General features: G+C 36.2%; 11 protein-coding genes across 11 annotated transcripts; 5 read left to right on the top strand and 6 right to left on the bottom strand. All coding sequences in view use genetic code 12, as the record gives it.

The window, feature by feature from the left end:
- Positions 1-172: 172 nt before the first annotated feature.
- On the top strand, positions 173-1,519 carry BNR1 (Bnr1p; the record flags this gene model as incomplete). The annotated part of the gene is made up of 1 exon (XM_002546247.1): positions 173-1,519. One exon carries the CDS (start codon positions 173-175, stop codon positions 1,517-1,519), a length of 1,347 nt encoding a protein of 448 aa, XP_002546293.1.
- Positions 1,520-2,268: 749 nt separating this feature from the next.
- EPL1 (Epl1p) lies at positions 2,269-4,350 on the bottom strand (the record flags this gene model as incomplete). The annotated part of the gene is made up of 1 exon (XM_002546246.1): positions 2,269-4,350. One exon carries the CDS (start codon positions 4,348-4,350, stop codon positions 2,269-2,271), a length of 2,082 nt encoding a protein of 693 aa, XP_002546292.1.
- Positions 4,351-4,389: 39 nt separating this feature from the next.
- CTRG_01073 (uncharacterized protein) lies at positions 4,390-4,797 on the top strand (the record flags this gene model as incomplete). Its single annotated transcript, XM_002546245.1, has 1 exon — positions 4,390-4,797. One exon carries the CDS (start codon positions 4,390-4,392, stop codon positions 4,795-4,797), a length of 408 nt encoding a protein of 135 aa, XP_002546291.1.
- Positions 4,798-4,956: 159 nt separating this feature from the next.
- Positions 4,957-7,140, top strand: CTRG_01072 (uncharacterized protein; the record flags this gene model as incomplete). Its single annotated transcript, XM_002546244.1, has 1 exon — positions 4,957-7,140. One exon carries the CDS (start codon positions 4,957-4,959, stop codon positions 7,138-7,140), a length of 2,184 nt encoding a protein of 727 aa, XP_002546290.1.
- MKC1 (mitogen-activated serine/threonine-protein kinase) lies at positions 7,137-8,687 on the bottom strand (the record flags this gene model as incomplete). Its single annotated transcript, XM_002546243.1, has 1 exon — positions 7,137-8,687. One exon carries the CDS (start codon positions 8,685-8,687, stop codon positions 7,137-7,139), a length of 1,551 nt encoding a protein of 516 aa, XP_002546289.1.
- A 970-nt stretch (positions 8,688-9,657) lies between these two features.
- Positions 9,658-10,830, bottom strand: CTRG_01070 (uncharacterized protein; the record flags this gene model as incomplete). The annotated part of the gene is made up of 1 exon (XM_002546242.1): positions 9,658-10,830. One exon carries the CDS (start codon positions 10,828-10,830, stop codon positions 9,658-9,660), a length of 1,173 nt encoding a protein of 390 aa, XP_002546288.1.
- Positions 10,831-14,542: 3,712 nt separating this feature from the next.
- Positions 14,543-16,777, top strand: REP1 (Rep1p; the record flags this gene model as incomplete). Its single annotated transcript, XM_002546241.1, has 1 exon — positions 14,543-16,777. One exon carries the CDS (start codon positions 14,543-14,545, stop codon positions 16,775-16,777), a length of 2,235 nt encoding a protein of 744 aa, XP_002546287.1.
- Positions 16,778-16,996: 219 nt separating this feature from the next.
- On the bottom strand, positions 16,997-18,223 carry POT1 (acetyl-CoA C-acyltransferase; the record flags this gene model as incomplete). The annotated part of the gene is made up of 1 exon (XM_002546240.1): positions 16,997-18,223. One exon carries the CDS (start codon positions 18,221-18,223, stop codon positions 16,997-16,999), a length of 1,227 nt encoding a protein of 408 aa, XP_002546286.1.
- Positions 18,224-19,323: 1,100 nt separating this feature from the next.
- On the bottom strand, positions 19,324-19,785 carry CTRG_01067 (uncharacterized protein; the record flags this gene model as incomplete). The annotated part of the gene is made up of 1 exon (XM_002546239.1): positions 19,324-19,785. One exon carries the CDS (start codon positions 19,783-19,785, stop codon positions 19,324-19,326), a length of 462 nt encoding a protein of 153 aa, XP_002546285.1.
- A 278-nt stretch (positions 19,786-20,063) lies between these two features.
- Positions 20,064-21,809, top strand: ZCF38 (Zcf38p; the record flags this gene model as incomplete). Its single annotated transcript, XM_002546238.1, has 1 exon — positions 20,064-21,809. The coding sequence occupies one exon, from the start codon at positions 20,064-20,066 to the stop codon at positions 21,807-21,809; it is 1,746 nt and encodes a 581-aa protein (XP_002546284.1).
- Positions 21,796-23,169, bottom strand: CHT1 (Cht1p; the record flags this gene model as incomplete). Its single annotated transcript, XM_002546237.1, has 1 exon — positions 21,796-23,169. One exon carries the CDS (start codon positions 23,167-23,169, stop codon positions 21,796-21,798), a length of 1,374 nt encoding a protein of 457 aa, XP_002546283.1.
- Positions 23,170-23,414: the final 245 nt, after the last annotated feature.

Genomic DNA, 23,414 nt, shown 5'->3' with positions numbered 1-23,414 from the left:
CAAGTTAGTTGAACAAGGTGTATTTGGTGAAGTTGTACGAGTATTTGTTGCCAAGACATCGGCCATCAAGAAGAGGAAAGAAATTGATGGTAAGGCACAGATATGGCTGAAACCAACAAAGGTTACATTCCTTGCCCGTGATTTATCCCAGCAGTTTGGTATTAATCTACATATGTTTGCCAACTTGACAGAGGAGGAATTTGTTACCAAAGTGTTGACGTGCAGTCCCGAGATATTGGAAAACATCAGTGTTTTGGAATTTTTTAACAGCGACGCATTGTTTGAGTTCAGTGATAATATTTTCAGAAACTTGGCCCCATATTCTACCGATCCTCGTAATAACAAGAAACCCATGAAGGATCCAGAGGAGTTGGAAAGAGCTGATAGGATATTTCTTGAGTTGTGTTTTAATCTTCGTCATTACTGGAGGCCCAGATCACGGGCATTGTTGTTCACACAGACGTATCGCAAAGAGTATATTGATTTGATGAAGAGGCTTAGTATTGTCGATGAAGCGAATGCATGTTTGAAGAAGTCAGATAGTTTACAGAATGTCTTGGGTATTATACGAACAGTGGGTAATTTCATGAATGATGAAGCCAAACAAGCGATGGGGTTCAAATTGGATACGTTGCAGAGATTGAAGTTTATGAAGGATGACCAGAATTCAATGACGTTCTTGCATTACATTGAGAAGATCATCAGGCATTCATTCCCAGAGTATGGCACTTTTGTTGATGATTTGGAGGCGCTACAGAAACTACAGAACATATCTGTTGAACAGTTAGAGACAGATTGTGAAGAGATGGCCAAGTCTGTTAGGAACATCACGGACTCGATGGAGAGGGGTAAATTAAGCAATGCGAAAGAGTTTCATCCTGATGATAAGATTCTTGATATGATTGCCACACCAATGCAGAGCGCACGAAACAAGAATTCGTTGTTGCAATCACATTTGAAACGTACTGTTGAGGAGTTGAACTCGCTTATGATGTATTTTGGTGAAAACCCCAAAGATAGTACTGCTAGAAATACATTCTTCTACAAGTTTATCGTATTCATCACAGAGTTTAAAAAGGCACACGTGGAGAATATTCAACGAGAAGAAGAACAGCGGACGTATGAAGCCAGGAAGAAGATACTCGAGGATAGAATAGCCAAGAGGAAGGAGAAGGAAGAGGCAATTGTTGACACTGCTGAAGAGTCATCTGCGGTTATAGATTCGTTGTTGGAGAAATTAAAAACGACCACATCGACCACGAGAACACGAAGCAAGAACAGGAGAATCAAGGCATTGTCGTTTTACAGTACAGGTGATGAAGTAATACCCGTGCTGGACAAGTACACCAGTGTGAATAACTTGAAACGACGCATGACAACAAGAAAGGGATTAACTGATGTGGAGGCGAGCGGCAAGAATGACGAGATTATTCAGAGAGCACAAGCCATGTTGCAACAGTTAAGAAACAGCGAAGCGACGAGTGAATTGAGGCAAGAGACAAACACTGTGATCATATAGAAGTTTATAGATCTGTATACTAATGGAATAAACTGGTAAAATGTGAGGGCCACTGGCCGAGACAGTAGGAGAAGAAATACTGGAACTGGGAATTAAAACAACAACTACGTTGGTCGTAGCAGAACAAGAGTGGAATTGATGAAATCAGAATTATTTTATCATGTTGTGATTGTTCTTGCAGACACATAGGGAACAATGAAACAATAAATACTAGCGACGAGTAGCCACGGTTCGCAATATGGAGAAACCGTTGGAGAGACTCCACTTTAATGGGCATTCAGGTCCGGAATCACCACACTTCAGTTCGAGACTCACTACTACCTAGCATTTATAGTAACTTTCAGCACCAATTCCACTGCACATCTCACCAGTCTGATTTCCGTATGTCACACTACCCGCCTAAGTTGCAGTGCCATCTTGACAACAGTTCTCTAGAAGGATCAACATCTACAGAATTATACCCAAGGTTGTTGTCAATTTGACCTATCGAACATCTTATGCATCAATTATCAAGCAACCCTTGCTGTTTGAACACTAGCGATTGACCGGTGTCACATTTCTGCACCCTTTAATTTGATCGAGGACGAAGCAAACGTTAATTCAACTTCACCGCGATTTTATCTGACCGCTCTTTCATTTGGGTGTCAACGTAACTTTATTGATCATAGTCGAGTACGTAGTCCTGCTCGGAGAAATTACACTTTCGCTTGCTTCTTAAGCGCAATTATAATCGTTTCATTCATGTAATCCTATTTACGTGTTCTATTTAACAACATTGATCCGAATCTAATGGATTGAGTAGATGGACTGATGCCGTTAAGCTTGGAAGGGTCCAAACTGAATGGTTCTGGAGATTCATATTCGGTGTCAAATTTCCATCTGGATTGAAGTCTTTTCCTTGAATCTTCTTCACAATAGATGTCTTTGATCTCACCATTATCTATAATCAGTTCGTCTTGATGACGGTGGTGTTGCTGGTAATCCAAAAACATTCGTCCTCCTCTTCCAACACGTTTACGTATTCTCTCAGGAAAGCTTATTAAACTTGGTGTCTGTTGTGGTTCTTCTTCTGTGTTCTTGAACCCATTGGTGTATGAACTAAAATCATGCGCCTCCACACTTTCCAAAAGTCTCTCTATGTAACCACTTTGTGGTTTCTGTGTTTCTTGCATCAATGACAGGGTATGTGGGAACCCTTTTGTTGGGATCAATTCACCATTGGCTCCAAGAAATGTCTTTACGCCGGGCAAAGGTTTCTCCTCCTCGAGTAGTTTCTTCAAAGGTTCCCCGATATAATTGGAAGTATTGATCTGATGGTAGAATGTAGCTGCGATTGAAGAATACGGTATATGGCTCAACTCTTGTGCTCTATTATGGGATATATCAAAAAATGGTTGGTATGGATCGTCTGTAAGGTTGATAAAGCCTCTATCGTGATCTCTTCTTTTACGTAGCTTCTCCATGACTGCACGTTTGATGGTTTCGTTCTTCTCTTTCAAAACCAATGAAACAGTAACAAGGTCCATATCTGGGATTTTTGCCGGTGGTAATTTGACGTATGGTTGATTTGTGCTTTCTTGTTGTGATTGCTGTTGCGATGATTGTTGCTGCTGCTGTTGCTGTTGTTGTTGCTGTTGCTGTTGTTGTAGTTGCTGCTGTTGCTGTTGTTGTTTTGAAGATGCTTCTTGTTCTTGTCTCTTCTTTTCCTTGCGTCTCTCTCGCTCTTCTTCTTCTTCTTTGATCTTGATAATCCTCTTCTTCTTGTGGGGGAAAAACAAATAGTCATCTCCTTTGATCTCCAATTCACGTTTACATGCTTTTGTTTGACAACGTAATTTAAACAACTCGTATTCCGATTGCAAATTCTCAAGCTTTAATTTTTCTCTCTCACTGACATTAGCAATTAACTCTTTAGCTTTATTCAATGATCTTTGCATTTGACGAATACGATCAGCACCTATTGTGTCTGCTCTTCTTGTCTTACGAGCCTGTCTAAATTCTCTTCTTCGGAAACAAACATATGGATCATTATCATCGTTGGCACTGGGGTCTTCAAACTTGAGTGTAGGCTGGATGGATTTCCCAAGTCGTTTTATCTTTCTTTCTTTCCAATGAGCATAAACCTCTTTCCCATATGAATTTAACAACTTTAATAGTTCGGCTGCAGTAGGTGCCTTGACATATGGATTGGTGACAGCATTTTTATCTAGCAGCGTGCTGGCGTGTTGATAGATGTCTTTATACGAGAGGATATTGGAAGGGTCCATCGAAAGAAAAGGCTGCAAAACTTGTATTGATTTTTCAAAACAATCCAAAATAGCTTCTATCTGTAGCTCAGTGGGTGTGTTTTTAGAATACTTCTTCACTAAACTGGCATAAAACTCTTCATCCTCCTCGTCCATATTATAGCCAACACCAACGGCATCTTCAACAGTAAAACTAAACTTAATCAACAGGTGTGGTTCCTGAAACTTTTGCTTATAATAGGTGCTCGCGTCTGGCCATATTCTAGAAGCATTGGGCGTGGGGATGTAAACAGTGGAAGTTTCGGTATTAGACAAAAGTGCTTGTTGCGCGGCATTTATAACCTGTTGAAGGTGGATTTCGTCCTCCTCCGATTTATCAACACCCGTATCGACCCCACGCGATTGAGTTGCATCACTTGACTTTAGATTGTGTACCTGGCTCGGTTCCAACTCATTCTTATCCAAAGACGGCAACTGGTCCTTTGTGTATATGCGTAGGGTACTCTTTGTACTGATCTTCCTCTGTCGAAAACGTAAACTACCGGCCGAGTTAGCAACAGCAGGTTGTTGTGGGTTCTTGGCCATAGTCGTTTGCTTTTTTTTTTTTTGTTTTGTTTTCTGAGAATGAAAGAGGAGGAAGATGTTGGGGGACAACTAGTACGTTTCTGTGGAGGGCAGGTGTTGTTGTTTCTTTGTTCAGCTATCAAAAGAGTTTATAGGTTTCGGTGGCGACAACGCTGGTTGTATGTTGATTTTTCCCTCTTTTCTTCTTCTCGTCGTCGACATTTTAACTATTGCAGTTTGGATGCGACGACAGAAAAATTTTTTCACTCGCTGCTGTCAGCCAATGAAATCACTCTAAAGGAGAAACGATCACGTGAACAGACATTTTATTGGAAAACACTACCTATTAGTCACATAACCCATCTCGAAGGATGTATCGTACTTTGGGATACCACAAGTGTCTTCTTGTCCCCAATATCGAATAGTGATAGACCGTATTCATATCAGACACTTGGGTTCGTTCTCTGACACAAAACTGTATTTTGCTCATTTTTGTGAGTTTTGTTATCAGACAGAAAATCAAAAGAAAAAAGAGAACAATTCCTCGTACTCTCGCCGGCGAATATTAATCTACCAAAGAAGCAAATTCTTCCTTTTGAACGATTTACCACCATCAAAATCAACATTATGTCAGTAGATGCGTCGACTTCACAATTACCCAATGCAACGCCTTTCTTAAACTCAGTGTGTCCTGGCTTTGCTGGTCTAGATGATAATGTACACTATCTGTTGAGAACCCTACCTTCCCAATGTAGAGAGATCCCGTGGCCAATTACTACTACAAATACTATTCTCAAGTTAGATCAGTCATATTTGAATATTGCAAGACCACCATTGTGCAAGAATGAGTCGACTACATATGTTTCATTACCTCACCATGTCACTAGTTTGTTTGATAAAGTAGTGAAAAACAGTGAAAAGGGTCTGGAAGGGTATATGCATATTGGAGCCAACATCAACCCATTATTACATGATCCATTCAAGATTGTGAATTCCAACCCTGGATGTATGACACGGATCATCACATTGACCAAATCCCGAAACCCGTTTGCTGATAACAAAACATTTACAAACCCAGGAGGTAAATCAACAAATTATTTCAAAGATCTACAAAAGGGGGACTTTAAAATTTTAAACGATAAGAAAATAATTGGAGCCTCGAGACTATTAGTATCATCACATGTCAATATCTTGAATGTTTTTGCACTCGATGAAAAGAGCAATTTTATGAATACTAAAAAGAACAAATCCAAACTCAAACCCATAATAGAAGAGGAAGGACAAGGTAAGACATATGAAAGAATGATCGAGGAACCAGTGCTCAGAATTCAGTTTAAGGACGATGCGATAATAAGTGCAATTTCTACGTTTGTGTTGAATGACGAACCTATTGTTATATTGGGTTTCCATTCCGGTGAGATTATCATTATCAAATTACTCGATCAGAAGTTTCAGATGTTTGATGCAATTAAAAAAAGTGAGGATAATGTGGAAGTGAACACTGTCACATCAATCGAGGCCATGCGCCATCCAAATTATGAGTATTTGATTGTTGCAGGATATTCCAACGGTGAAGTCGTAATTCTTAATCCAGCGGGTGTGGTTGAAAACTATGCCAAAGCTACTATAGATAAAGATGAATCATGTACGTATTTCAAAAAGTTCGATTTGAGTCCGCTTGGCAAGATTCATAACTCGTTTCTAGTGGGTCATATTAAGGTTAGCCATAAGCCTATAACATCCATAAGTTCTACTTTACCGATTAATAAACCGTTGCAGTCACCTGAATCCCAGCCATTGATTCTTGCACTTGCTTCCGCTGATGGGTTTGTTAGATTTATCGATTTAATTTTCACATATAACCAAAACTATGGTAACAAAAAACACGTTATTATCACTGATGTGATATCAAACTACTTCAACACAGGCATCACTGCAATTCAGTTTTCCCCTGATTTCAAATTTATTTGTGTTGTGGGCAATGGTGATTTGATTGAAGTGTTCAAAATGAGCTATTACAATGTCAATGGGTTATTGTACAAAAATACTGGCCGTCGTTCAAGAAGTGGTACGGTTAACAGTGCAAATTCTGGAACAGAGCCAAGAATTAAAGATTCTAGAAACAACAAGGACTTGTACCCGCCTATGATTAAGGATATCCAAATAATAGGCCGTTTCAAAGGACATACCAATGTGGTAAAGTCTATTAAATTTGTTAAGGACAATGCCAACTCCCTGGTTTACAAGTTGATTAGTTGTGGATATGATGGGAAAACGTTTGTTTGGGACTTTGATTATAAAGCACTTCCTAAGGTTAAAAGACACCATCCAAAACCATCTGCACCTAGAGAGAGCAGACCGAAATCTATTCATGATAGGAGACAAATATTGGTGAGTCCAAGTCCTTTATCAAGAATGAAGCACAATAGAAACAAGTCGATTGATGAAAATCCATTTCATTCACCCTCATTGACTAATATCGCCAACACCTATAGCATGAATATGATACTACAGGATGAGGCTCCCAAAACAGCATTGTCAACAGATCAAATAGAAGTGGCGGTGTCTCTTTACAAGTCACTCTACGATATCAGGTTAAAAAGGCATTACAAGAAGAAGCCGGTAATCAGACACAACATCATTTGTCCAATTGTTAGTGACAAATTGGTTCCTTCAATAGAGATCCCGTTGGCAACTATTGATTTGTCGTGTTTTGTTGGAGATGGAAAGATTGATTCATTTTATACAGACGAATCTACATTTTGGTGCTTTGCAAAAAGCGGAGATCTATTTAGATATGTAATTACTTAATAGTTATTAAACATGGCGCCATCTAACCCAAAACCCAACTCTTCCTCTAGCTTTATGTACTCACTGCCAGACGGTTTGGCTAAATCGTGATATAGATGCATAGAATCCGAAGCATTTGCTGATTCTAAATTAGAAAATGTAAAATCATTCAACTCTTGTGGTCTGGGGTAATCTTCTTCAACCTGCGGCGTCGCCATATTGGTTTCTAAATTGGTATATGGTGTTTGGGATATATCCATATAATCATTTTGTTCCTGCGCTTGTGCCCTTTGAAGCTGCTGTTGCTGCTCTTCGGCTTGTTGTTTCTCTCGTTGTTGAATTTGTAACTGTAACTGTATTTGTTGCTGCTCTTCGATTGGTTTCCTCACAAACTCACGAAAATTCTTCACTTCATCAATGATCAACAGTCTCATGTCCTCCAAACCATCAACCGTTTCAAATGATTTAAAATCAAATTTGACTTGACACTCTGGTTCGTCTCTTGGATCGTGCCACACTTCCAAGTATTTATGACTTAATGCTTCTTCAACACTGATTCTCTCGTGTGGATCCAAGGTTAACATTTTTTCCAACAAATCCAATGCCAATGGGTTTGCGTCTGGAAATAGTTGTTTGTAGCTTACTTTTCTCATGATAGGTAATGATCTGACGTAATTCTGGGCTCTGTGGGATCCAATCCTTTGTAATGTGGATTCAGGTGGTGTTCCCAAAATCATTAATATTTGGTTCAATTGATCAACATAATCTTTTCCTCTAAATATAGGTTTTCCTCCCAAAAGCTCTGCTAATATACATCCAACTGACCAGATGTCAATTGCCTTGGTATAGTTTGTAAAACTCAACATAATTTCAGGTGCTCTGTACCATCTGGTGGCAACATACTCTGTCATGAACCCAGCGTTTTCATCAGGGTTTTCGGAAAATCCTCTTGCTAACCCAAAATCACAAATTTTCAATTCACAATCAGCATTAACCAACAAGTTTCCCGGTTTCAAGTCTCGATGCAACACATCGGCTGAATGTATGTACTTCAAACCACACAACACTTGATAAATAAATGACTGATAATGCAGATCTGTTAAAGGTTGACCAGATCGAATGATCTGGTGCATGTCACATTCCATCAACTCTTCATATAAATAAATTTCATTGAATTCACCAGTCATTGGATTAGGAATAATATCCAAATCATACAAGCAAGTAATATTCTTATGTCCTCTGAAAAACTGCAATAACTTCAATTCTCTCAACGCACGTTTGCACAAGATTTTCTTGGTGAATATATTTGTAATTTTCTTGATGGCAACATATGACCCGTCAGAGGAACCGTTATTCTGGGAATCTGGTTCATCCTTAGTTGACGTGCCATCGTCGTATTTGGCAGAACAAACAATCCCATAAGCACCATGCCCTAACTCTTTAACGATCTTGAATCGTCTGTCTATGATGAACTCTTGGTTGTAGACCTTATTCACAGATCTACCATAATAGATTTGTTGCTCTTGATCCTGACTATTATTATGATGCTGGTGATGGTGCTGATCCATTGTGACTGATGATTATCTGAAGTAACAATAAGGAAATCGATTCAATTGTGTATGTGTTGTAAGATGAAACAAGGATGGTGGGAAAAAGAAAAAGAAAATGGGAAAATTATAAAATCTGTTTTGTGAGAATTTCCTTATAGATTTTTTCTGTTTTTTTTTTCCTTTCTGTCTTCTGGTTGTTTCAGAAATAATTTATAACGAAGAAAGGAAGAAAATGGAAAAATAAAAATAAATAAAAAAAAAAACGAATCCTTTTATTACCTAACGGTCTTTATATAATTCTCAATAGTTCAGAGATTGGACCTATTTGATTCCCACGCATTTATATCATACGGCATTAAATTAATCAAATAAAAAGCCAAAGCCAGCTGATTTTTACATAAATTACATAATTGTTCTCCCGTTCATTGCTTGATTTTGTTCTTCGTTTACGTGAGCAAAAACAAAAAAAAAAAAACTTATTGCTCTATTTTTAGCAACACATTAGATTTTGCTTTTGTCTTTATTGTTGAATAAAATTCAAATCACCATCACTCGTAATCTGAAAAAAAAAATAATATAAACAAAGATCATGAATTGTATCCGTTGATCCATTTATGATTAATGTATGATGAAGCATGTTGACCAACAACTTTGCTCATCTTAAACGAATTTTTCAACTTGTGTGGGGGGGGAGGAAGAGGAGACAGAAAAGAAAAGAAAAAAAAAAACGGATGATGTCATTGCGTTTATATGTGACTGCGTTATTTTCTTTGATTTTGTGCACTACTTCGTATTAATTCCTATATCAACGTCTAATTGGATTATAGGTTTTGATTCTTCAATACTATATTCTGTGGATGGTTATTTTTAGATAATAAATAACAACATTGAGAACTGACATTTCTGTACTATTGTCTGAGTCAAACATTTATCCGTTGGAATAATTATCTTATAGAATTTGTATGAAAATATTACTAAAAACTACTATTTATAAGAGTTTCTTTGATTTGAAATATGCTGTCAATTGGTCCAACCCTTGTTTAATGTCTTCAGTGTTATTACCAAACCCAACTCGCAAGTACCCTTTGTGACCAAAAACTTCTCCAGGTACAATAAGAACTCCGTATTGTTCAACCAACTCAATACACATTTCCATTGTGTCAATACCTTCAATATCAACTTTTATAAAACATGTAGTACCACCTTTTGGCTTGACCCAAGATAAAAATGGAGTTTTCTTGATATACTCATCTAAAATCTCCAAATTCTTTAACAAGATATCTTTATTTCTTCTAAGAATAACATCTTTATTATTCAACGCAAAAGCAGCCATCAAATCATCCACGCCCGAAACAGAAATCGTATTGTAGTCACGTTTTGAACAGAGTTTCTTGATAACATCTTGATCCTTGCAAACAACCCAGCCAATTCTTAAACCTGCCAAAGCAAATGCCTTGGATGTTGACGACGTTGAAACGGTGTTGATGTACCCATAATTGACAACTGACTTAGGCATGTTTTCTTCAGATACATACAATGGACGATAAACTTCATCACACATCAAATAAACTGAATTCTCAGAACAGAGCTTCACAATTTTCTCCATTGTTGCATCGTCCCATACTGCACCAGTTGGGTTATTTGGATTGTTTATAATAAGCAATTTTGGACGATGTGTTTCAATCAATTTTGTCAATTCTTGCAAATCAGGAAGATAATCATTATCGTACTTTAATTCCCAAGGGATAACATTTTCCGGTCCGGCAAATATCTTGGACACTGATTCCAACTGCTGGTAAGTAGGACGGACAACAACGACTTTATCGCCTTCGTCAACTAAGGCATACAAGGACAAGAAATTTGCCCCAATTGCCCCATTAGTAATCACAATGTCATCGATACCAATGGAACCACCTTCGTCATTATACAATTTTGCAATTGCTTGTCTCAACTCAGGAGAGCCTCTAATATGCCCATAAGTTAACTTCATGCCAAAGATTTTTTGTTCAAGTTCATGCCTTGCATCCGGCTGGTCTGATAACAACTCAAACAATTCGTCAAACTTTATTGATTCGGAACATGTTTCCGCCATATTGTATTGGATTTTAGTTTCATACTTATCCATATATTGTTCAACTGCAAAATCCTCTTGTCTAACCATACTTTCGTTTGTCTTTAACTCTTGGATGTAACACTGAGTTCGTTCAAAAAATTTTTTTCTTTTTTTTTTTTTTTTTTTCGACTAACCTTATTAATGTTGGCAACTGTGGGGAATCATTTCCGCGCGGTGAACTTATTGAGGAAATAAACCTTGCATAATTAAAAGCATCGGAGAAGTTAATTGGACTCTATATTGGATCACATATTCACATGTGAAGGAAAATGTGTAAAAGGAAAAGAAGAAAGTACTGGCGGATTTACTATCTTGTTGATCTTGTATTTCTAGTTGATGCCAAGACGGGGGGGAGGGATTTAACTTTCATTGTAGTGGATTAAAACTTCCTCCAAGGGATCAATCTAAATAACCCCTTTCTTGTGTGAAACTAATTATGTGGATAATGATCTCCTCAGAATGAGCGTGGCTCAATTAGCCTTTATCTCCTACTCCGCATGGAATAAGCTTATTGTATCCACAATTCTAGTTAAACTATATCATTACTCTTGTGTATATTTCAAATTGGAACGGCAAAAAGATCAAACAAACAAAAAAAAAAAAAAAATAGGAAATCCATGGCGGTTCTCGTTCAATTAAAGTTCCTTATCAATAGTCATCATAGTTCAGCACAAAACTTTATAGTCCTTACACCCCCGTGGTTAAGCAATCGATTTACGGAGCAGAAAGGAACAAAGAGTATGGCAGAAAAGTGGATTTCCCAAGATCGAGAAAAATTGTCAAATACCCATTATTTTGCGGCGGAAAGACGGAGTAAACTAAAATCTTACTCCGATAGTTATGATAGCCTGTTTAAACAGTAATATAATCTTTGTTTGGTTAGTAATAATAAATGGCGCCGTTCATATACGCATAGTTTTGTAAATGGTGCAAAAGAAACAACAAAAAAAAGCAAGCCAAGAGTTATCGAAGAAAATCCATTTCCGTTGCATTTTTTGTTTTTCCATCGCTTTTTGATTGTTGAACTTTAATTTTTGTGTATACGCAGCTGTGCAGAAAATAAAAATTTTAGCAAAGTGATTCAAAAAACTGTAACCATAATACACTGGATGATTCTCATGATTATATGAGTTACAAAAACTGAGTTAGCAAAATCAGAACTCCGGTCGGATACATGTTTACGCAATTCAAGTGAATATATACTATTAAAAAGAAAGAAAATTATGGAAAATCCTAGAGATAATATCTAATGAGGAGAAATTATTCTCCAGTAAAAAGAATACCCATCATACGTATTATAATTGAAAATCTGTCAACAAAAACGTTGTTACGATATCATAACCAATTATCAATTATCCGTATGTTATTGACATTGGAATGAAGGACACATAACCACTAGTTTCTCTTGGGCAGGATACCGGCAACGGCTACCGACGCCGATAATTAACTAAAAATAAAAGTAAGGCAAATTGGAGGTTAAGATTAACACTTAACTTACGAATATACGGCGAACGAAACAATTAGAACTTTAAAATAATTACAACGAAATATGAAAAAAAAAGAAAGAAAAAAGAAATCAAATGATGATTGATTTACATAGTGCATAAAGACGATCGTACTATAAAGTGAGACTGTTAGTGACTAGTAACCGGCAGTTGAAATCTACCACCAGCTCAGTTCCATACAAAGGAGGGGAAAAAGCATGAACTTTCTATCGGTTATTGGCATGTTTTTGCATACATATATAATAGGATCATAAAGTTCGTCTACGGGCCACAATAGGATTATAATAAACTTAACCCGAAAAGCGAGTCAAAAAAAAAAAAAATATAATATACCAAAGTTGATAGTTCATTTATTATACAATAAGTTCTCTTCTACATGTATCAAAATCTCATTTTATTTTAGTCAACAAGATATAATTGACTAAAAGCATACAACCTTGATGGTTTGTCATTCATCGGGGTACGTAAAGTTAAGATTTTTGCTTGCCTTTTCATTTTCTTTTTTTTTTGCTTTCCTTTTCTTTTTTCTTCTTTCAGTTCATTTCTTTGCCAGTGTGGATAGGAACTTCGTGACTGATTATTTGGTGAAATTCTCATTTCTATATCTGGTAGGATACAAGAAACAGAGTCACAAGGAGAGAGAGAGAGAGGGGGGTTTATTTACGTCGATATAATAGTACAGGCTGGAATTATAATTTTTCGCAGTTAGATTTTGTTTTAGTTGACATCGACTCCCGTAAAAATGCGACATGGTTGCATTTAATGAAGTGTATGCAATAGTAGGATGTTCTTCGGTCCTCGGTCAAACGCCACAAATAACCAATATATAATAAACCAAATATATAATTTTTATATAATTCAAGAGACAACGAATGTCAATGCAAGAAGAAAAAGAAACTCTTTTGTATGAAGTAAGAAAAAAAAAATCTAGACTATCGTTTCGTATTGAACATATTATTTTCATTCATGCTCTTCTCCCCCTAGAAACTACTCCTGCTGACCATACAAAGCAGGCGGGAGGGTTTTCACCATCTTGGTAATAATATATTATATGCAAATAAGAGGAAAGTTCATTTATTATTAAGACCAAACTGTTTTACTCTTGGTATACACGTTTACATTCCTTTGACGGTTTTCCTTTTCTTTTTTTTTTGGTATATAAATGTTGATTATCATCTGAATATCTAATTTTATTTTGAAAGTGTTTTTGATTTTACTTTTGTTTTATTTAAAAAAAAACGTTTTACTTTGACTTTGTCTACTTAATTATACATCTGAAACAGTACATTCTCCACAATCCTAATTCAGATAATCTTATTGCAAAGTTTATTCATCCCAACCTTATTCATATTTCCGATAACTTACAAATCTCATCAAATTTCTTAGTTTTAAAGTTATTGAAAAGTTAAATTCACAAAAAGGCATTTATCACTTGAACATATCATTCTACGCCCCAGGCTCCTTCTTGGCTACATATACATCTATTGCCTAGTTTTATTTTTCAACAATTTTTTTTTTTTGATGAAGAAAAATTCAGCTATATAAATAGTTATAACTTTCTTCACACTCCAAAGAAATCTTTTTCTTCATTATAATTTTTTTTTCCTTACCTTATTTAAATTCCATCAACATATATTTGCTATTCAATCGGACGTTTATTATTTAATTCCCTTTAATTAGTATAAACTCCAGAATACCAAAGTATCATTTATTATTTTTATCAACAGTGAAAGAAAGAGCGAGAGAGAGAGAGAGAGACAGAGAAAAAAAGACAGTTCCCGCTATATCAACAGAGAGATCAAATCAAATTAAAATATATCTCCTTATTCTTGTAAGTTAAATTATTTTGCTTTCAACAGGTACATCAAATTTTAGCTTGGACCTAAATAAGTACCCACAAACACCGTCCTCAAATAATAGTTTTTATTTACTTCCCTTATATTCCCACCCACATATTATTGTATTTGGCTCAAAAGGAAAAACGTTTGGTAGTCGCAGCATATATTTTATCTAACTTAATTCTAATTTCAACAAGGCGACTTTATTTCTATTACCTAATTTTTCTTGTTTTTACTTTTTTGTTTTTCTTTTGGGATTTTAACATTTACTTTTTTTTTTTTCTTATTCGTCTACGACTGGCTAGTACCACGAGAGAGAAAAAAAAAAGAGACCCAATACTACTGATACAATCTAATCACGTTCTATCAATTTCCAAACCACATCTACATATATATTCACAACAATCCCCAAACGCCATGGATTCATCCAAAGATAGAATGGAAGACTTGGCTTCGTTGTTTTTACCAGATATCATGAACCCTTCCAATGTCACATCTCCACAATCTGGTGCCTCGAGAATCTTGAAAAATGAGGAGTACGATATGAATTCTAATTTCTCAACCTCAAAAAGTGATCTCAATAGTAACACAAACAATGACAATAACAGTTCCAATTCATCACAACCAAGTAGTTTCCAAGACTTCCTTAATAATAACAATTTCATAAATAGACAGCCTGATCTAGATCAATCAGTTCACCAACAATCACAGGTACAACAATCACAGCTGCAACAGTTCCCCCACACAAGTCATTATTCATCATTTAATACTTATGATCCAGGATTATCTCAACATTTATTTAACTACAACCCAAACTTGCAACTGGTTTATCAACAACAAGGCTTATCATCACAGCAACAATCTAATGCATTCCAGAGATCAAACTCATATTTGAACAAGTTCCCTACAGATTACGATGAATGGCTTGCGAGTGCTGGTAATAGTGTTGCAAATTTGAATAGTCTATATCAACAACAACAGCAACAACATCAACAGCAGCAGCAGCAACAACAATTTTTTCAACTGCAAATACTACAGCTGCAGCAAATTCAACCTTTACATCCAATAAAGTCACAAACTCCAGAACTACAATCATCTGTTGATCCAAGAAGTGGTTCATCAACTCCAAAGAGAAAGAAAGCAAAGGGTAGAAAGCGTGACATGAAGAATCTTGAAGTTGAGATTGATTACAAGACTACAAAGTTGAAGAGATTGCTTGATTTCAAACAATCTGGATCTACTTCTTCCAATGATTACAAGATTATTGATAAGAATAATAATGAGATTTGTATTGACTTTAATGGGTTTTTGAATGGAAGATTTTTGACTAATGATATTGACAATAATAATTATATTTTCACCAAGAATGAATTACAAAGAAATGAAGATGATCCACCAAGGGTCACCAACAAGAAGGAAGACCCTCAGGTCGTATCTTGCTATAGACGAAACTATATTCAAATATCCATCAATATGAACATACACGGGTTTAAAGACGACTCCAAGCTATTGAAACTTCAAACTAGTGAATATGGTTATACAACAACAAGAGTCATCAAGTATTTCAAGATTGAAGTATTGGCTGCTACTAATATCTCCAACAACAAGAATGTTCCTATAATAATCAAGAACGACCCCAAGGATCTAGAGAAAGAAAAGGAAAAGGAGGCTAAAAAGCAACAATTTCATGCCAGTTATGAACACAAAGATGATTTGGTTCAACCTACATTTATCAACACCCATGAGCATGTCATAATCCTAAATAATGAAACCATTGAGAATGGCGGAATTGACAAATACTTTGTTGTCAAAAAGCTACAATTCAAGAATGCTACTCCAAACAACGGTAATTTGACATTCCAGAATTACTACCACTTGAAAGCAAAGTTGAGTTGTATTGTGGCTGATATCTACTACGATGATTATGATATTGATGTTGATACTGAAGGTAATAACAACAATGAAATTTTGTTGGCTGAATTGGTTAGTGAACCAATCATTGTTCGTGGTCGTAATCCAAGTTTCTATGCTGAAAGAAACGATATTTTAATTAAAGGTAGATCTGCTACATCCAAAAGAGCATTTAGGATTGCTGCACAAGCTTCACTTGATCGCAAACTACATGTTGATGACGATGATGGTAGTGGTAGTGCTGGCGGTCAAGAGTATGTTCATGGTGGTGATGATTATATGGATCATGAAGATCAGGATGATGGTGGTGATGATGATGGGAACTCTACAAATATCAATCAGATGAACAATAGCGGCGACGATGAAGATGATGGCGGTGCTACTGGTAGTACCGGTGGTGGTGTTGGTAACTCGGGATATGAAGGTTCAAATAGTGGACAAGGAATGCTGTTACAATCTAATGAAAATATGGACGAAAATTCACCCATATCTACTGCAAATGGTGAAGAGAGATATAGCTCCGAAGCTCCTCCATTATCGTATTCTACAAATCAATTGGCGATGGATGTCAAATCAGTTGATAAGTACAAATACTATCCAATTAATAATGTCTACTATTTACCTCCAATCAATGTGGTTTATTTCCCACATAGAGCTCATCATCAATCACAAAGAGAAGATCAAGATCAACCACCTATTATATCTGATTCTAGAAAGAGTTCAAACGTTTATTTCAAGTAATACATTAGGTTTGTTTAGAAAATAATAAGAAAACAATATATATATATATCCATTGTTTATTTTTTTAATGTAGGTTTAGTTATTACACGTATGTATTGATTATAAACTGCAGATAATGTGGACATCTTATCAGTGTTTTAATTTTAACATATATTCATTCAATGATTATATATATATATATAGTAATAATAATAATAACTTCCCTCACATTTTACATATCTATTCTCTAACCAAAATTGAAGCAGAACCCATACCAGAACCAATACACATTGAAGTCAATCCAATTTGACCTGGTTTTAATAATGGAATAATAGTAGCATATTGACGAGCACCAGTTTCACCCAATGGATGACCCAAGGCAATAGCACCACCATTGATGTTTAATTTTTCTTCAGGTACATTTACTTGCTCAGCAGAGTAAAGACATTGGGCAGCAAAGGCTTCATTGATTTCAAATACATCAATATCTTCAACTGTCAAACCAGTTCTCTTCAAGACTTCTGGGATGGCATAGGCTGGACCAACACCCATGATTTCTGGTGGAACACCTGCAGTTGAACAAAGAACATATTTACCAACAATTGGGTATCCTTTAGCTTCAGCCAAACTTCTCTTCATCAACAAAACGGCTGCAGCACCATCGGAAACTTGGGAGGCGTTACCAGCAGTGGTAGTACCATCAAAAGCTGGTCTCAATTTAGATAAGGATTCAGCAGTAACACCTTCTCTTGGACCTTCATCGGTGTCAACGATAATTTCCTTTTCAGTACCATCAGAGTTTCTGATGATAGATCTGATTGGCAAGATTTCTTGCTTGAAAGCTCCAGAAGCAACAGCCTTGGCAGCTTTATTATATGATTTGGCGGCAAATTCATCTTGTCTTTCTCTGGAGATATTGAATTGGCTAGCAACATTTTCATTGGTGATACCCATTGGAATCAAACATTTTTCCATTTGTTCATCATCAGCCAAGTGTTCGTCAATTTTTGGGGCAACCTTTGGGTTACGGTAATTAGTAGACATGGATTCAACACCACCAGCTAAACCACATTCGATTTCACCAGTCTTGATCTTGTTGGCAATATCAGAAATAGCCATTAACCCAGAAGAACAAAATCTATTGACAGCAATAAAAGCAGCGGTGTATGGAATACCAGCAGCCAAACAAGCACCTCTATGTTCAGTGGCACCTGCAGCTTGGTTCAAAACATTACCCATGGCAACATCTTCAATCAAAGATGGATCAACTTTGGTTTTCTTGATAAATTCCTTCAAGAATTCAGCCAAAATAAATTCCGACTGAACACTTCTAAAAGAACCTTTGAACCCTTTACCAATAGCAGTTCTGTATGCAGCAACAATGACTACATCGTCTGGGTTTTTTTGTAAAATAGATTGTTTGGTGTTTGGTTTTAATTGACCACTTAATTGATTTAATCTATCCATGATGTGTGTTTAGTAATAATGGAATATATAGTTTCTCTTGATTTAATAAAAAAATTAAAAATACGAATAAAAATGAATATTCTCTTGAAAAAAACAAAGTTAAGGAAAAAAAAAGTAGTATTTTCAGAATAAATTTCTATATTTTCATCTGGGGAAAGAGTTGGTTGGTTTATATATGATTTAAGTTTTTGCCTGTGAAATCTTTATTGGTATTTTTATGTGTGGGGTGAACAATCAAAGGAAAAAAAAAATTATCATTGATTGAAGTTTTTGGTTTCTTTAAAGAAGCCGAGGCTCCTCTGTCTCCATCGCTATATGCAGGACTCAAATAAATATTGCAACCCTTTTTTGGCGGCACACAATCATCAAAACTATGGAAACAAGTCATTATTCGAAGAAGACCATTGATTAATTAGGTTTTTATTAACTACATATATATTGACCATATTATTTGCAAGCGGATATCATGAGTCTCCGCTAGTGGGGGGGGGGGGCAAAAAATGAACAGAAAAATCATAGCGGAAAAAAATACAATCCAAAGCGAACTGATACCGCGGGATGTCAACATACAGTACAGAAAAATGTCGCAAGTGTGTCCAATACACAATAGTACGACACTGACAAAGTCTCCACACATCACGTGAATATCACAGATATACAATCAAAGCAGCACCTACAAAATAATAATAAATCACAAATGAAACAGGAATCACAGATCAACATTTCTTTATTTTCACGGTTGTTACGCATTATTTAATAGAAGTGAATGCGAAATTATATAAATTTCTATTTACTTCTATAGGCTTGAGTAAGGGTATAAAGAAAAGTGAACAAACCTCGTATCTTACTGCAAGAAGCAGTGTAGTCACATACAGAGAAAGAGAAGATTCTATCAATATAGCAGACATCAACAAATGGATGCATATACGGGAAGCACAAGTATTACATTTATTGCAATTTCAATCTGTTGAACTGCTGCACGTTGGTAACAAACAAACCCAGCTGTGTGACAAAGAAATAAAAAAAGATCAATCCATACAATAATAATAATACAAACAAACAAAAAATCTACTTTCTTTACCCCAACCTATACACAGAAATCACGTTTCTCTTTCAAATGAAAATATTCCGATAAATGGTTCAATATTATCAGGTCGACCTTCAGGACATTTACCTCTAAAAACCAAAGTTGGTGCCTCTTCTTGTTCTCCTTCTTTGGACAGAACAATCTTGTCGTTGTCATTGGAATTCGTGTAAATCTTTGCAAAATCTATTCTCAACATGCCTTCATCATCTACTACCACATAAAGTTTATACTTCTGATCTATCAAGTCATTACTATCATTATAATGTATCAATCCTCTAGTGGAACCTGTTATCAATCCCATTGTTGACCCAATACCCATGATATTTGTACCATTGATTTTGATATATAACCCACTTAAACCAAAAGGTGAACAATGAATTTCTAAATCACATTCATTAGCATATTGAAATGTAACTTGTTTCTCAACAGTAATTGGTGGTGATTGTGATTGTCCTGCTGATGTTGCAACTTCCATATTGTAGTATTGATAAGTATGACTCCTAAAGTTTCTTTCTAAGTGTATTTGATCTTTCTTTTTTTTTTTTGTCTTCGCTTTGGAATTTTGTTCACTCCTCTTTTTTTTTGTGTGTGTGAATGCATTTACGAAAGTATGTTTCTGAACCAATTTCCTGCACGTAATAAAATAGAGAAAATTGTAGAATTTATTTCGTAATCAAATTGGATCCACAGTTTTTTAAACCATTGCAAAGATGTTGTATATTTCTAACTCAAGTCTTATCAATATACTTTCTAATGTCACCATCAAGCTCCAAGTCAACTGTGCGTGCCAGTGTCGCGTGTAATTTATGCAGAGGAAGCAAGTTAAAATGTATCAACAACTCCGACTCAACTCGTTGCCAAAGATGTTCCAAACTCGATCTTGAATGTACTTACACATTGAAGACGTCACAATTGAAAAAGCGAAAGTTAACACAACTGTTTGCTTCAAGACAACAAAGCAAACCAATGGTATTTCTACCGGAGAAGAAATTTATCATTGAAGCCAGCGAAATTTTTTTTGAAAACCAGTACAAGGGTATATTCCCATTATTTCATAAACCGTCATTTTTCAAGTTCCTTAAATCAGATGAATTCGATCCACATACATACATTGAAAAGTATACACCACTGAAGAATAACCCGGATCCTGTGATTTTGTTATCAATTCTTGCGTTATGTGCAAGGTTACACCCAGAGCTACCAAAAATATATGGTCACTTCAATGAATCTGACGCAGAATCATTCTTCCCGAGTTTTTCAAAGGATTCACCATCATCTGCATCCAACGCTTCCAAATACTTTGGCTGGCATGCAAGAAAGTATGTCAGGTTCGATGAACCTTCGATCGAACGCGTGCAAGCGTTGTGCATTCTCAGTAGTCATGAGTGGGGAGAAGGAAATGCATCAAGAAGTTATATGTACGTGGGAATTGCTGCAAGAATGGCATTGATTCTAGGGTTAAATAACGAACCCACACCTGAAACGGGTTTAACTAATTCGGAGAATTTCATAAGAATGGAAATGAAACGCCGAGCAATGTGGTCGGTATATATGATGGATAGATGTAATTCCTGCGGAAGAAGTAGTCATTCGTGTATATCACTAGATCAAATCCATATCAGATTGCCATGCACAGAAAAGGAGTTCATTTTTGGTGCTGGAAAAGAACATCCTTTTAGATCTGATGACAATCGTGACGATCTTTCCTTATGTGGTTACCAAATCGTGTTGTTTGAAATCTGGAGAGATATATCTGTGTGGGTTAGTACCACTGGTGCAAAACTAGAGAAAACACCTCCATGGAAAATGGAGTCTCCATACTACATACTATCCAAAAAATTGGATGCCTTTGAAGAACAATTACCAACGCATCTAAAGTTTTCAGAATTCAACCTACAAGCACATATTGCTGATGGATCAGTCACAGATTATGCCTACTTCAGTGGTTTATTTTTACTTTGTCGTACATTTTTAAATCGAGAATATTTCTATTCCCTGCCTGAAGCTTCGCCCACGGGTTGGTGGAAGGAACAGGCAAGTGTTTTATTTGATACATTGGATAAGTTGGATCAAATTCCCAAAATTTTGAAACCATTGAATTTGATGGTGATTGCCCCATTCACGGGATTTCATGTGTTCACTGCAGCTGCAACCGGATTTTTCATTGGAGCTTATCCCAAAAAAGTTATGAAGTCGCAGTTTAACGGTGAAGTCATTAAGAAATACCAATCATTGGCAGAAGACAACCTCAACACACTATCTAGTTGGCTGGAATCATGGGGGTTGGGTGAAAGCTGGATCAATACACTAAAAGAGATGAAGGAAGTGTTTGCTCGATCATCAGATTACGATGAGTTGCGGTTCAAGATGCGGGACTACGGTAATATAGATAAGAAACCGGATATTCAAAATTTATTAGTAATGGACGAAGCGCCTGCTCTAGATTTTATGGATCTAACAAACATATTTCCAGATTGGAGCGGCACTATGAACATATAAGGACAAATATAGGTATAACTAATAAAACTGACCAATGGACATTCAAGTTTGCAGCTTTGCCTTCGACAACAACCGTGTCTCTCTTTGGGTATAAACTAGGTGTAACATGATGATACACAGTTGTTGTGAGTGTCAAATACACTGTTTGATCAGCAGGAACAGTAGAATATATAGTTGCCATGGTTGTTGAGGTAGTAGTTCCATCAAACAAACCAAACCAATTAAAACCTGAACTAGTTGCAGAGGTTGGTTGTTCTGTTTCTATAGACTGTGTCACTACTTGAGTAGCGGCTGAAGCTGAGGTATCATCACTACCAAACAAATTATCTATCCAGGCAAATAGACCAGTTTGAGAAGTAGTTGTGGAATGATCAGTTGGGGAGGCTACTGAATTGTATGTGTAGTAAGTTGAAGGTGTGTTTGGTGCATTGGTTGTATAATATACTGATGAAGTAGGTTGAGTTTCAGTAGTTGGAATATTAGATGATGAGCCACTTAATGCTTCAGCCACTTGATCCAAGAATCCATCATTCTCGGCTGAAGAAACGTCCCAAAGTGAAATTCCTCCAAAACATGAATCACCACTAATACTAGCCAACGCTTTTTGAACAGTTGAAATGCCAACAAAACCTGAACCAGCAGATGATGAAGAACCAGGCAAACCCAAGTATAGCTTGATGTTTTTACCACTTGCATACTGACACCATGTATCCCAATTGAATTGTTTATCAAGTGAACAATAGTTGTTGTAGAATTGAATAAATGCAAAATCCAAATCAACTTGTGACATCAAATCTCCAACCGACTCATCAGGATATGGACATTGGGGAGCTGCAGATAAATAGAATGACTTACTGGAAGTACTAAAGTATTCTCTCAATTTAGTAGCTAAAGCAACATACCCAGTTTGATCCTTGTTTTCAATATCAAAATCAAACCCATCGACAATGGCATCATCAAAAGGTCTTTCGTTTGAAGTTCCACCACCAAATCTATTCCATAAATCAGTAGCAAAAGAAACAGCATCAGAATCACTTGAGAACCCATAATTCCCAGTTGCTCCTCCAAGGGAAAGTAAAACGGTTTTGCCTTGCAGTTGACATGATTTAATATCTGCCCCAATATTTGGACAATGTAATAGCCCACTACTGAAAGAAGTTGAACATTGGTTAGCAAAATTCAACAGAAGATTTGGGAACCCATTAAGGAATGAAAGAATAACAATGTCAGCAGAAGTAGAAGAACAGTATGATCCAAGTGATTGTTGGTTTGATCCAGCATTTTGACCCCAGTATACGGCGATGTTAGATGCTGTGGCTAACGTTGCTAATGAAAGGATATAAAAAAAGGAATAAAACATTTGTGAATATTTGAGTTATAAACCCAATGTCTATGGAATCTATTAGTTGATGATATATATAAATCCTTAAAAAAACAAAACAAAAAAATAGACATAATGGATAAGGACAAGGTACGGAATTTTTATACAACCATGTATTTCCAAAGGGGGAAGAGATGGATCAAAATTGGTGGCATTTGATGTGGAGATAAATGTCCCAAAATTCTAATTGCAAAAACGAATCATTATTTAGTGTTTCTTTTTTT

The sequence above is a fragment of the Candida tropicalis genome (assembly GCF_000006335.3).
Source record: "Candida tropicalis MYA-3404 genomic scaffold supercont3.1, whole genome shotgun sequence".
Lineage (NCBI taxonomy): Eukaryota > Fungi > Ascomycota > Pichiomycetes > Serinales > Debaryomycetaceae > Candida > Candida tropicalis.
This window is presented reverse-complemented; position numbering and strand designations above follow the sequence as displayed.